Genomic DNA, 15661 nt, shown 5'->3' on the forward strand with positions numbered 1-15661 from the left:
ACACCAAGACACAAGAGAAACTTGTCCGTGAACTACTCTTTGCAGACGATGCTGCTTTATTTGCCCATTCAGAGCCAGCTCTTCAGCGCTTGACGTCCTGTTTTGTGGAAACTGCCAAAATGTTTGGCCTGGAAGTCAGCCTGAAGAAAACTGAGGTCCTCCATCAGCCAGCTCCCCACCATGACTACCAGCATCCCCACATCTCCATCGGGCACACAAAACTCAAAACGGTCAACCAGTTTACCTATCTCGGCTGCACCATTTCATCAGATGCAAGGATCGACAATGAGATAGACAACAGACTCGCCAAGGCAAATAGCGCCTTTGGAAGACTACGCAAAAGAGTCTGGAAAAACAACCAACTGAAAAACCTCACAAAGATAAGCGTATACAGAGCCGTTGTCATACCCACACTCCTGTTCGGCTCCAAATCATGGGTCCTCTACCGGCATCACCTACGGCTCCTAGAACGCTTCCACCAGCGTTGTCTCCGCTCCATCCTCAACATTCATTGGAGCGCCTTCATCCCTAACATTGAAGTACTCGAGATGGCAGAGGCCGACAGCATCGAGTCCACGCTGCTGAAGATCCAGCTGCGCTGGGTGGGTCACGTCTCCAGAATGGAGGACCATCGCCTTCCCAAGATCGTGTTATATGGCGAGCTCTCCACTGGCCACCGTGACAGAGGTGCACCAAAGAAGAGGTACAAGGACTGCCTAAAGAAATCTCTTGGTGCCTGCCACATTGACCACTACCAGTGGGCTGATATCGCCTCAAACCGTGCATCTTGGTGCCTCACAGTTTGGCGGGCAGCAACCTCCTTTGAAGAAGACCGCAGAGCCCACCTCACTGACAAAAGACAAAGGAGGAAAAACCCAACCCCAACCAACCAATTTTCCGCTGCAACCGTGTCTGCCTGTCCCGCATCGGACTTGTCAGCCACCAACGAGCCTGCAGCTGACGTGGACATTTACCCCCTCCATAAATCTTCGTCCGCAAATCCAAGCCAAAGATATGATGAATTTTTACATGGTGTGGACTTTATCTTTGCATATTAGTACAATGGTAATGGAGTCCTTGAATTTATCCCTCAGTTCACGAGTTCAGATGAACTGAGAAAATTACCATTGTGGGTAATCATTGGAAACCCCTAATTTTGTAAGTCGTTATCTCTGCTTTCCACTGGCAGTTTACAGTTTCATAATTCAGTAGCCTTTCTTCAGGCCTAATCCTGTTATACATGCATCCTATATGTTCTTGTAGAGATTATTCCTCTGAATGAACATACTATAATAGGATATGCCAGCCACCATTCTCATTGCTTTCTCAAAGTCACTCCCATTCCTCCAATTCAACAACACGGAAGACAATTACCATAACTCCAATATGATCCTGCCTGAGATACACATAACCTGACTCAAATCTGATACCCGAGAGCTCTTGTTTTACAAATAATCTATCACAGATTTACTTATCCTTTCTTCTTTGGCTTGGCTTCGTGGACGAAGATTTATAATTTTTTTTGATAAATAAGGATTTCAGAGAATCCAATTTTGGATAATCGATTTGAACTGTAATTGTGGATTTCTGGAGGATGAAGATCGACCATTCTCCACTACACATCAACATTTCTGTCGTTAAGAGAGTAGAGAGCAAAGTTCCTTGGTGTGCATAAAAGGATGAACTATGCTGGACCCACAACACCTCTTTATTGGTCAGGAAAATGCTTCAGCACCTACATTTCCTGAGGAGGGCAAGGCTACAGGCCACCATCTTGACAACTTTTTACAAGAGCATAATTTAGAATGTCCTGTGTGGCTGCGTCATTGTGTCAAGTGGTAGCTGCAAAGCATCAGACCATAAGTCTATGCAGAGGATCATTAAAACAGCTGAAAGGATCACTGGTGCCTCCCTTTCCTCTCTGCATCACATTTAATTCAAGGTCAAGATTCAAGGTTACCTTTATTATCATGTGATAATATATAAAATGTAATATACATGTTACACTTCAACTTTTGTCTCTGTAAGGCACACAAAGTGTCACCATGAACATTGCTCAGTGGCCCCAAAGAAAATTAAGAGTTCCTTCAGAAACACAGTGTCCATGGATTCGTCTCCAGTGTTCCCACAACCTCTGCAGTACAGACTCCTTTCAAACTATCGGCCACCTGAGTACCAGATTCAAACCTCCATTACTATCAGGAAGCCTTCAGGCCTGAGACCCTTTGGAAGACTTTTCTTGCCCTCAGCCCCCTCTCAAATCTCACTTCCAATAGCTAGTTCCCATGAGCCAGTCTCCTGCAGCTCGCAGCCTGAGTGGGTCTTTCAACTGCAAGTTCCAGCAGCCGGCAGCCTGTGTGAATCCTTTAGCCACTGAGCCCCTCACCAGTTCATTGCCATGGTCACTTTCTTGTATGGTTGTGACCTATGGTTCTCCCTCTCAACAGAGGGCAGGGGGTGTAAATGCCCTGTAATAGTCTGCTGCTCCCCCAGAGTCTGCACCCCCTTACAGGTGCACATATCACTGTGGTTGCAGGATTTCAAGATAAAAGACTGCTGGCTCATTTAATGGGCCATTTAAAGCTTGTAAGGGGGTGTAGGAGCCTGCAGAGTAGCGCTGTGTCTCTGGCCCACGCTCCACACCAGCGGGAGTGCTGCAGTTAAAGCTGCTTCTGCAATGCCACCAATTTTTTTTCAGACTGGGAGCATTGGCAAAAAGTGCTCAAGGAATTGTACAAGACCCTTTCCATCCAGTATCTTCAACCCACTGCCATCAATAAGGTACAGGAGCATCAAATTCAGGACTGCCAGGCTGGGAAAAAGTTTCTTCCCACAGGTAGTGAGACTCATTAACAGTATCCTGTTACTGTGAAATATTTGTATATTTATTTTGATATTTTATGTGATTATTATGAAGTGTTTTTGTGCATGCACCATGGTCTGGTGAGATGTTATTTTGTCAGGTTGTATAAATGAAAGTAAATCAGTTGAAAGTAAACTTGAACTTGAGAGGGAAAGGAGTCAGAAGGATTTGATAAAGAGCGGGGGAAGAAAAAATGAGAATAAGAGGAGGGGGCTACTGGAATTGTAGAATAGATTGATAGCCACGAATAAATTGTTGCAGATATTTTGGCTTTTTTTTTGCTTTTCGCGATGAAGATCAACCCTATATTTACTCTTCTCTCTTTGGCTTGGCTTCGCGGACGAAGATTTATGGAGGGGTATGTCCACGTCTGCTGCAGGCTCGTTGGTGACTGACAAGTCCGATGCGGGACAGGCAGGTGTGGTTGCAAGGGAAAATTGGTTGGTTGGGGTTGGGTGTTGGGTTTTTCCTCCTTTGTCTTTTGTCAGTGAGGTGGGCTCTGCGGTCTTCTTCAAAGGAGGTTGCTGCCCGCCGAACTGTGAGGCACCAAGATGCACGGTCGGTGGCGAGATCAGCCCATGAATAAAACTATCAAACACATGCCTTTGGTGCATATGTTCATGAGATTCTGTTATCTTTTAGTATCTGGGTGTATTAGTTTACCCAGTTATACATATAACTAATTTCAAAGATCAAATATATTAAGGTAATAATGGCTCTCAAATGTGATTACATTTTGAATAGAGGACACTTGAAATGTCAAGTCAAGTTTATTGTCATCTGATTGCACAATTACAACCTGATGAAACAGTGTTCTTTGGTATAAAACACACGGACTCAAAACCAGAAGTAACATGCATACAGACAAACAATACAAATGCAGGACAAGTATTCAAATATAGAAATAAATAAATAAATACATAGATTTTGTTTCACTAATGCGAGACTCTCGGATGGTTATTGTGAGCAGTTCCTTTGGTTATTCAACATTCTCACTACCCATGGGGAAAAAACTGTTCATCAGCTTGGTGGTGCTGACTCCAATACTCCTGTATCTTTTCTGACAGGAGCATCTGAAAGGGTGGAAGGGGTCCTTAATGATTTTGCGCACCCTCTTCAGACAACGATTCCGGTAGATCACATCGATGGAGGGGAGGGAGACTCCAGTCATCTTCTCTGCCACTTTTATGGTCCTGTGGATTGACTTCCAGTCCATTTCTCTTCAGTAATTGTATCACACTGTGATGCAGCCAGTCAAGATGCTCTCATTAGAGCTCCTGTCGAAGCTTGGCATAATGGTGACTGGTAATCTTGCCCATTTCAGTCTTCTCGGGAAGTGGTGTCTTCTGATACTACTTCTGTTTAGATTTTTGATTTATTGTCAGAGTACATACAGTACATGGCATCACATACAACCCTGAGATTCTTTTTCCTGTAAGTGAAGCAGAATCACCTCTTAAGGGTAGTGCAAAAAAAAGCGACATAACATATAAATGTAAAATTGTGCAGTACAGAGAGGAAAAAAATCAATAAAGTGCAAAAGTAAGAGACCTTCAATGAGTTTATTGTTAATGAATCTGATGGTGGAGGGGTAGCAACTGTTCCTTCTTGCCTCCTCCAAGGAGATATTATCTCATGAATCTTGGACTGCCTCATAAAATCAGTTGGCAATTTAACAATTAATTCTGCTTCTAACACTTGTAGGTTTGGGGGCTTTTAGCAGTCATTTTGAAATGCTTAATGACAAACTGGCATTGCAACCACGTTTCTCATTGGTTCAATAAATTATAATGATGAATTTAACTCCAAGGTTTAAGTCATACTCAGCGCACTTTGATTTAAAACAGGGCTGGTTTTTAATAAGTGTAATTTTTAGTGGTGATGTGAGGTGTTGAATAGTATGATTATTTCTTTATCAGATTTTCAGAGTCCAGCCAGTTCTGACATTTTTGTATGTTTCTCCAGCTAAGGCGGCCCTGCACACCAGTTGGTTACAAAGGGGCCCTTGAAAGGGGTCAATTTGAATGTTTCCTTGAAGGATTTAGCAATGGAAAGAATATTATACCTGAAGAATGAATAGAAACAAGTTTAAATAAATATTGAAATTCGTAAGAATCAAGGCAGATCTATATTAAGGGAATAAAATAAAGGGGAGATGCTGAAGAGATATTTCAAAATAGGTGAAATGGGAATTAAAGGATTAACTCAAAAGGTCAGTGGTATTCAGATGCTAATCTATTCATTGGGCAAGCAGCTCCAAATATGTGGTTTTTTAAAAATTTGATTAATAGAATTGCTGTAGCTACTTGAAAATTGATTAATTGTTAATAGACTTTGATTAATAGTTTTATTTCAAGGCTAGTAGTTTCACAGCAAAAGTGAAGCATATGTTGTAAGTGGTTCAAAGTGAAAATGTCAAAGTTCAACAATTTGATTGGTAATTTGCTACGTTACCAGGTTGGAAGTGCAGTGTGCACTTGGGCCATTGTAATTCATTGTTCCAGTATTCCAACTCACCTGGCCTGATAGAGACTTGAGTTTCTGATTTCTGCAAATTGTAACACCATGAAGAATCAATATAGTATCAATAGTAATAAAAATGACACTGCATGAAATTTACTTTTTCCTGCTGCAAGGCAGACAGATTCGCCACTGACAGGAATTGCCTAAGCTCCTCTTACAGTTAGAGAGAGAAGCAAAAGTGAGTGTGTGTCTCCCCCCACCCCCCCCCCCCCACCCCCCCCCGGCCCATTGAGTCACCAAGTGTACGTAGATTCACTCCCAGCACTCCAGCCACACAGAGTCCACTCCAAACCACTGGCAACCTGAGCTCCAGATCTGAACCTCCAACATGTTCAGGAACCCTTCACTTCCTTGCATCTCAGTTCAGATACCTGGTACCTCTCTAGCCAGTTCAAACTGGTCTCCAGCAGTCCGCAGCCCAGACCGAGTCTCCTGACAGCAGTCTCCAGTAGCCCACAGCTTCCGCGGGTTCCTCGAGTCGCCAGCAGCCCACTGCATACACTGGTCCCTTAGCTGCAGAATACCCCCTCCAATCCCACTGTCTTCACAGGTTGTCTCCTCTACTTCTCTCTCTCGGATTGAGGCGGGGGTTGATCTTCCCATCCTTTACTGCCCTGCTCTGGTCCTCCGCTTTCCTCATGGCTGCTGCCGATGAATAGGCACTGCCATCTTGGGCGCAGACCCACGGTCACAGGATTTCAAATAAAATCACCTTCAGCTCCATCAACGATCCATTCAAAGTCGGTGTGGAGATGACGGCAGTCGACTGGGTAGCTGAACTCCACGGGAGCACTGCATCTCCGCTCTCTCACTCCCCATGGGTCCACACCAGTGGCAGAGCTGTTGCTACAGCGGCTTTGGCAGTGCTGCCACCACCACTGAAATGAGGAAGTATAATTATAATGAATGGTGGTTCAGGCTCAAAGGGTAGAATAGATTTATTCCTGCACCTGTCTTCCATGGCGGCATGGTTAGCGTAACACTGTTACAACGTCGGTGACCTGTGTTCGAATCTGGCACTCACTGATAGGAGTTTGTACACTCTCCCCGTGTTTGCATGGGTTTCCTCCGGGTGCTCCAGTTTCCTCCCACCCATCAAAAAGTATTCCGGGGTTGTAGGTGTAATTGGATGACACAGGCTCGTGGGCCGAAAGGGCCTGTTATCTTGGTGTATGCACACACACACACACACACACACACACACACACACACACACACACACACACACACACACACACACACACACACACACACACACACACACACACACACACACACACACACACACACACACACACACACTACTAAGTTATTTGGCGCTCTTAATTGAAATAAAGAGTTTTCCATGCTTAAAATAAATTATTAAATTATTTTTTCATTTGAATTAAGGATTTTGGGTAAGAAGGACAATAAATAAATGTGAGAGAGTGTTTAGGTATCTTTTCAAAGTGACTAGGTTTTTCATAATGTTGCGAGCCGGGGCGTTACTGTAGTTCAAAAACTGAAAAAAGATTAAACCCACTAAACGATTAAACAGACGAAGAAGTCTGAATGACTTCTCATATTGAAAGAAAAGGTACCTACTAGTTCTTGCTGGAGAGTCAAGATAGCATGCCTGTATGATAACTTATCTTCTTCAGAATAAATCAACATATTTAACTGTACCTGTTAGATTGAAGCTTCAAATAATCAGTTTAATTTGTGTATTTTTCTAGGTTACAGTCTGCCAGCAAGAAAGAGTGTGGCTTCTGAGGTGGGAATTCATCAGAGAGGCTCTGGCTTTGTACCAGGCATTGAAGGACCTTTGCAACACTATGATTCACTGGTTCGACAAGGAAATATCAAAAACGATGAAGATCAGAGAAGGGTTGTGCAGTGTTTACAGAAACTTCATGAATTACTTAAAGGATACAATTTTGGTCAGCAGAATTTCTTTTCACAGGTGAGGTCAGAAGATGAGAGATATCAGAATTTTGGGGGACAGAAGGTGATTAGGTCAGATAGCTTTAAGAAGATGCAAAAGTGGAGAAACTAAATTCTATTGCATTATATTTGGATGTAAATTGCTTTTGTGCACTCTCTACTGAGGATTTAGATGGGTTTTAAGAAAACCTATTTCTCCAGCATCTTTCCACAAAATGCTTTCTGATCACATGACCAAGAGCTTCTAACTTTGCAGAAGTACACAATATGACTGATCACCAAGTTTGAAATACTTGGAAATCAAAACTTGTGTCCTTGCCTACAATTTGTGGATGGTAGCAGATAGCCTTTTTTAAATTGAGGTAGCAACTGTATTTGCCTGGTGAATCTCCAGTAGAAAAATTGTAAGGTAATGCAGTAAGGAGATCGACAGCCAAGTCCGCCGAGTTTGCAAGTATGAAATATGCATGGGGAGGTGGATTGAAATATATAGAAGTGAGAGAAAGCAAGGGAAAGAGGGAGAGGGGGTAAGGGCACAATTTGTGCTACCAGGGAATATGAATTTGTGGAAATTGCAACCTCTTGGTGTATTTTCAAATACTATTCAATACTTGGGTACTGAGTGCAATTACAGTGGAGTTTAATGAGTAAGGGATTTCAGTGAAGCAAGGGCAGCTTTATACTTAAACAATTAAATTATTTTGGCTTTTGCTTAGGGAGTGTGTTTAAGCAGAATGAGGCACAGGAGGGCATCTTAGACCTATGGAATACATATTCTGTTTCATGTGGAAGCTCCAGGACACTCACAGATGCAGGAGATAATGCCAGATGGAGGAACTTCAGCTCTGAGTTTTGGAGCTTGAATAGCAGTTCATCCTTGAGGCTGAATATTTCACGGATAACCCATTTCAGGAGGTAGGCAACCCACAGATCAAGAGAGAAAATAAGCGATTGCTAGACAGACATAAAAAGAGCTCACTCATAGCTGAGGACTTATCATAAATTAGATCAGCCATGATCGTATTGAATGGCGGAGCAGGATCGATGGGCCATTTTTGGCCTACTCCTGTTCCCACTTCCTATGTTCCTATTTGTTGCTCTGACACCAATATTAACATTCTGAATACTGATTAAGAAAGAAGGTTCCCTTGTGGAATGCACCCAGAGCCAATACCATAGCATAATTGGTGGCTCTGGACAAAGGGAAGAAAGAAATCAACACATAGTGAAATCTATGGGTAGGGAAGCAAAAAGGCTTTGCTGGAGTCATGGATATGATTCCAGAATGGTAAGTGGCCTAATTGTTGCCAAGGTTAGCACTGTGTAGTTTCATAACTTTTTGGAGTGTGAGGGTGAAAAGTGTTGAGGTCATAGTTAGAAAAAAGTATGAGGTTTTGTCAGCAGATTTTAAGTAGTTAGGAAAGAGATTACTAACTTTGAAATCTTAAATCTTAAGATTCACCACCTCAAAGTTGATCATCTTTGGATTGATCCCAGTGAGGATAGCTAGATGGTACAAAAGAGAGAGGTTTGGATAACTAGGATCTTTGGTTATGCAAAATATGAGTTTTGGACTGGCCATATAGATTGTAGCTCCACAAGACAATGACTAATATTCCTTGATGCTCCTTTTGTGATCTTGCTTTTCCCTCCCCACCATCGACATGATCTACCTGGATCGTTGTCTGAAGAGAGCTACAAAATTATTGAGTTCGCCTTCCATCTTTCACACAGCATCTTTCGGCTGCTTCCTTTGAGGAAGAGATACGGGAGTATTAGAGCCAGTGCCAACCAGGCTGAGGAACAGTTCTTCCCACAGGCAGTGGGAATGCTGAACAACCGGAGGAACTGCTCACACTGACCATCCACGATTCTCATCTGTAGAAAGCAAAATTTATTTATTTATTTTTATAGATAAAATATTTGTGGGCTGTCTGGTTGAGTGCCTGCATGTTTTGCATCAAAGACTGGTGGACGCTGTTTCGTTGAGTTGTACTTGAACAATCAGATGACAATAAACCTAACTTTTCAGTGTAGCAACTAAATTTGCCCACAGAAATTCATGTTATTTTTGTGTTATTTGCTTCCAATTAATTTCATTTGAAATTGATGAATTTATTAAATAGAGAAATTCAAAAACCGCAGATGCTGGAACCTTGAGAAAATAACGAGCTGCTAGAGGAACTCGGTGGGCCAGGTGGCATCCGGGATAGAAATGAACCATAGAATCATAGAACATGACAGCACAGAAACAGGCCCTTTCGGCCCTTCTAGTCTGTGCCTAGTCCCACTGACCTGCACCCTGTCCATAGCTCTCCATACCTCTCCTATCCATGTAACTTGTCCAAATTCTTCTTAAAAGTTAAAATTTAGCCTGCATTCACCACTTCAGCTGGCAGGTCATTCCACACTCCCCCCTCCTCCCCCTTCCCAATCTGTCTGAAGAAGTTCCCCCAAGGAATAAAGTCCTAACCTGTTTAACCTTTCCCTATAACTTAGTTCCTGAAGTCCCAGTAGCATCCTAGTAAATCTCTGCACTATTTTAACTTACTATATTATTACTACAATCCTGTAGTTAGGTGACCAAAACTGTACACAATACTCCAAATTTGGCCTCACCAATGTCTTCTACTACTTTACCATAGCATCTCAATTCCTATACACACTACTTTGATTATGCTTCTCTCTGACATGGAATTTTCCTTTTTTATTTCTATTTTATTCTTAATTAGAATTATCTGAACTCAGTGAATGGTTTGGGTCGGAAGCTTTTATCAAGACAAAAGTAAAAAAGGGGTGATGTATACATTAAAGGGGAAAGGAGCTATGGATGGGCCAAAAGGAATTGGGTATTAGGCAAAAGGTGGGAGAGGTAGATGGATTGGAAGAGGGAGAGACAATTGAGAGGGAGGGGCAAATAGGAGAGAAAAGTAAGAACTGCAGGAGGTAAAGATGGGATGGAAGCAGTGGAACCAAATAGAATTAGAAAAGTCAATGGATTTGCTGTTTAAGGATGTCCAGGGGGAATGTAATGTGTTGTTTCTCAAGTCTACATTGAGCCTTACCCTGACAATGGATGAAGCCAAGAACAGCCATGTACCATATGATATTAATCATGTGCAATACACAGTAGTGCTGGAGAAACTCATGCAGCATCTATAGGAAGCAAAGAGATATAACCAACATTTCAGGCTTGAGCCCTTCATTAAGGTATAAGTTAAAAAGCAGGCAGGTGCCTGAATGCCAAGGTGTGGGGAGGAGAGGAGAGGAGAGGAAGGAAGAAGGGACAGGGGGAGGAGCACAGATCAGTTGGCAGGAGATCATAGTAGATACAGATGGGAGGGCAGAAGATTTTTGATTTTTGCCACTGAATCAATTTTTTTCAAGTCAAGTTTATTGTAATCTGATTGCACAAGTACAACCCAACTAAACAGCGTTCTCTGGTCATCGGTGCAAAGCATGCAGACGTACAACCAGACATAACACCCATCCAGACTGACAATACATATGCAGAACAAGTATTCATACATATAAATAAATAGACATTGCTTCATAAGTATGAGAGTCTCAGATGGTTAGTGTGAGCATCCTTTGGTTGTTCAGCATTCTTGCCGCCCTTGGGAAGAAGCTGTTCCTCATTCTAGTAGTGGTGGCTCTGATCCTCCTGAATCTCTTTTCCGTCAGGAGCAGCTGAAAGATGCCGTGTGCAGGGTGGAAGGGGTCTTCAATGATTTTGTGTGCCCTCTTCAGACAACGATCCAGGTAGATCATGCGGAAGGGGGGAAGGGGGGAAGGGAGGAAGGGAGACACCAGTGATCCTCTCTGGCACTCTCATCGTCCTGTGGATTGACCTCTGATCCATTTCTCTGCAGCAACCGTACCACACTGTGATGCAGCCAGCCAGGATGCTCTCGATAGAGCTCCTGTAGAAGATTGACATTATAGTGGCCAGTAGCCTTGCCTGCTTCAGTCTTCTTGAGAAATGCTGTTGTGCTGACAAGTGTCCACGATAGGTCACTAGTTAAGTGAACTCCAAGGAACTTTGTGCTCTCCACTCTCTTTACTACAGAGTTATATGCAGTGAAGGATGTTTGTTTCTGGTCCTTATGAGGTCCACAATCATTTCCTTCAATTCGTCAATGTTGAGACTGGGGTGGTTACTCTTGCACCATATCACAAGATTTTCCACCTCTTCTCTGTAGTTTCTGATGAAGCCAACTACTGTTGCGCCATCTGCAAATTTGATGACACTGTTGGAAATGGATGCGGTCAATAAACAATGCAGTCATGGTGGTCAGGAGCATGAACAGAAATGGCTGAGCATACTGTGCTTGTCGTTCTGCTACCGACTCAAACACACTGGATCCAACTTGCCATTTTCTTTTGGATTTTAAATTTTTGACTAACTTGCTAGTTGGTACATAATAAAACCCCTCAGTGGTCCTTGTAAACGACACAAAATCCATTGGCCTTGAGCAGTGAATTTAGTTGGATTTCTCAACTGTGGCCTTTTGTTAACCTATGCTGTTTGCCCCATTAATCTGTGCATTTCTAAATTAAGGTGAAATCCAGTGAATTAAATTTAAAAAGTCTCTACTTAGCCTATCGCTTGGTTTTTTTAATAAAAAAACAGCAAAAATAGCAGTATTCCAGTCCGTTTGTATGACCTCTGTAACTAGATTCCCTGCTGATTCAATAGTCTGGAATAGTCTGAGCTTGGTGCTTCATGCATCTGCCCACTTTAGGGGTATTAAAGAGGACATAGATTCAAAGTGAAAGGAAAAAGTATAAAAGGGAATTTGAGGTGAAAGCATTTTTTTTACATAGCAAGTGGTTGATATCTGGAACTGAAGTTTGTGAATTCAGATACAGTCACCATGTTTAAGAGACATTTAGAGGTACCCAGGTAGAGAAGGCACAAAAGGATATGGATATAGTGTGGTCAGATAGGATTAGTGCAGAAAGATAAACATGGTGGGCTGAAGGCCCTATTTCTGTGCTGTACAACTCAATGATTCTATTTAAAAAAAACCAAAATTGTCTCTGTTTATCCCATTCAGTATTTCACATTAGTTTGTCTTTTCTGGAACATCAGCATCATGTCCCTCTTTTCTGAAGACAATTGTAAAATATGCATTGAGAATCATACCCATGACTTCTGCCTCATAAGTAAACCATCTTTTTGGATGCTAATAGGCCTTACTTGTTCCTTGGTTAATTTATTTCTGTTTATGTACTTAAAATGTCTGTGGACCTTCTATGATTTTACTTGCCAACATTTTCTATTTTTCCTTTCTTTTCTTTTTGAATTTCTCTGCAAAATTTACCTCTTCCTAAAGAGTGTTATGACTCATCTGGGTATTAGTAATATTGGAATAAATATTGTCCCAAATTAGTTTTTTTAAAATCCCTGCTGACATGCTTTAGATATTAGTAAGAAGCCTATTTGAGGTTTTTGGTAAAGGATTGCTTATCGTGAATAGGTTAAATTTGTCTACTGTATATAATGATTTGCCTCTCCTTCCTTTCGTCACTAAGAAAAATAATATTTATTTTTTGAGTCAGTTAATGAAAAACACTTCCTCTGAGTAGATTTCTTCAAATTATTTTCAATTAGGAATTTTATCTTTGTACCAGCTCTGTTGTCATATGTACCCTGACTTACCATGATGAGCAGCATGGAAGATTAAGTAATACTTTATATCATAGATCTAAAATATAATTGTTTGATTACAATGGAACCCACTTGCCTTTGGACTCATTACTTCAGCAGATGCGTATTAATTTTAGTCTTTCTCTTTCCCCCAACTCCCCTTTCCCTCTACACCCTCCTTTTAGAATTAGTGTGCCTGCTGGGGTGTCCTAGTTTAGTTTCTGGCTTGCTTTTTGCACATGGTAGGTACTTAGGGTACATTCCTTTGTTCCTCTCTTCAGTGTGGATCGATACCCTTGACTTAGCAGCGATCTGCTGTGCTCAAATAAATGAAAATTCTAGTCAATTTGAAAAAAAAAATTCCAAAGACTTAGATTTATGTTGCTTAATTATTTAACATCATCTGCTTTTACATCATTTACAGTTTTTTGCAAGATCTAAACCTCCTAAAGGCCTTTATGTTTATGGAGATGTTGGTAAGTGTAATTGATAATTATTTTGCATGTGACTTAACTGAATTTTAATAATATACTTTAATGTTATTCATTTTTATATCACGCTTTTACTTTATTTTGACATCTGAACGTAAGTATCTGAAATTGCAGCAATGTTGAAAATGGAGAGTTAGATTGGCCAGAGATAAGATTTTGCCTGAAGTTTTGTTTGAGGAGATGCAAGACAAATGTAATTAAAATATTACTGTCAATGGAAGAATGGATTTTTTATGGTCCATGTTCTACATGAACGTTATGACCAATCAATAAGATGCATATTCAGATACAAGATTTTAAATATTTTATACATATGCCTTTTCCATATTCTCTTCTTGAATAGATTGAGTTTACTAATTCAACGGAGGGCATTTATACTCCTCAAATGATTATAGACTGCTAATGGCACATTTAGTAGCAGCAGAAAATAAATCTGACATTATGCATGATCTTGGTCTGTGTCATCCAAACAACAAATTGAATCTTTCAATAGTAGCTTTCTTTTTCCCTTAACTTCGTTAACAAAAGAATACCTCTTTCAGTCCTTTCTGTTGAGCTGTGTGTAACTTTGTGCAACTGACCAAGATAATTTTTTAAAAAAAAAGTATCGATTAATTTAGTGATTGACCCAGAAAGTAGTACTAGAACTAGGAATATTGTCTCAAGGTTCAGGGGAGTAGATTTAAGACCGAGAGGAGGAACTACTTCTCTTAGAGAGTAGTGCATTTGTGGAATTCTCAGGCCAAGGAAGCAATGAAGGCAGCCTCACCAAGTCAATTTAAAACACAGATTGATAAAATGTTTGAAGAATAGTGAAATTAAGGGATATTGGTGCACAGGAGAGACTGCGGATGCTGGAATCTGAAGCAACACACAACTCAACAGGTCGAGCAGCATCAGTAGGAGAAAAAAAATAATTACTAATGATGAGCATTGGAACTTTTCATCAGGACTGACGATGATTGACCTGTTGAGTTGCTCGAGCAGATTACATGTTGCTGAGGCCTATGGGGATCAAGAAGGTAAGTTGAACTGAGTTCGTGATCTTATTGATTGGCAGAGAAGACTCAATGGGCCAGATGGCCTATTCCTATTTGTTCTTACAGTAAACATGTTGCTTAATTATTTGACATCACCTGGTTGCTCAGATTCAACTAAAAAGGCATGACATTGTGGCCATTACTGAAACATGCCTCAATGAGGTAATTGGGAGCTCAATATCCGAGGGTAGACAGTCTATAGGAAAGATAGGCAGGAGGGTAGAGGTGGAGGGTGGCTCTGATAAGTGATGACATTAAATCATTAGAAAGAAGAGACATAAGGTCTAAAGCCATAGAATCAGTATGGGTTGAATTAAAAATGCCAAGGGTAAAAAGATTATATTAGATGAGATACAAATAGAAATACAAAGGGCATGTCACAAAGATAATATCAAATTAATTGTGGGAGATTTTAACATAGCAGGGAATTGGGAAGGACAGGAATTTACTGGATCACGGGAGAGTGAATTTGTAGAAAACCTAAGAGATGGATTTTTTGAACAGATTGTTGAGAAGCCCACCAGGGGATCTGCAGTTCTAGATTGGGTCATGTGCAATGAACCTGAGGTCATTAGGGATTTAAATGTCTTAGAACCTCTTGGAAGCAGTGACTACAACATGGTCGAATTCATTTTCAAATTTGAAAAGGAAAAAATGTTATTGGATGTATCAATTTTTCAGTGGAATAAAGGAAATTATAATGGTATGAGGAAAGAACTGGCCCAAGTCAACTGGAAAAGCAAACTAGTAGGAGGGACAGAGCAGGATTGGAAGATATTTTTGCAAATGATAAAAGGCATGCAGGATAAATGTCTTCATAGAAAAAGGAAAGTAGTCAAAGAAAAGATGGTACCAACGTGGCTAACAAAAGAAGTTAAGGCCAAGATAAAAGCAAAGGAGAGGGAATACAAGGAAGCTAAAACTTGTGGGAAATCAGAGGACTGAAATTCCTTTAAAAACTTACAGAAATAAATAAAGAAAGTCTTAAGGGGAAAAAAAAAGATGAGTTATGAAACGAGATTGGCAAATAATATTTTAAAAAATGCTGAGTTTTTAAAAATAAAAGAGAGACATGTGTTGACATAGGACCGATAGAAAACTATGTTGGGGAAATTATAATGGGTTACAACGATGAGGCAGAAAAATTAATTCAATATTTTGCATCTGT

The 15661-nt window shown here is 40.9% G+C and overlaps 1 protein-coding gene across 3 annotated transcripts in view; it reads left to right on the plus strand.

Annotated features, from left to right (window-relative positions):
* afg1lb (AFG1 like ATPase b) overlaps nt 1–15661 on the plus strand; it is a 175888-nt gene that overhangs the window by 16506 nt on the left and 143721 nt on the right. For all 3 annotated transcript variants that reach the window (XR_011340749.1, XM_069887519.1, XM_069887520.1), the window contains exons 2-3: nt 7102–7328; nt 13387–13438. Coding sequence is in view for 2 of the 3 variants with exons in the window: in XM_069887519.1 (XP_069743620.1) it covers nt 7102–7328; nt 13387–13438 (279 nt within the window). In the remaining variant the exon portion in view is untranslated. The remainder of the gene's footprint in view (nt 1–7101; nt 7329–13386; nt 13439–15661) is intronic.

Source organism: Narcine bancroftii, chromosome 6 (genome assembly GCF_036971445.1).
Source record: "Narcine bancroftii isolate sNarBan1 chromosome 6, sNarBan1.hap1, whole genome shotgun sequence".
NCBI classification, from domain to species: Eukaryota; Metazoa; Chordata; class Chondrichthyes; order Torpediniformes; family Narcinidae; genus Narcine; species Narcine bancroftii.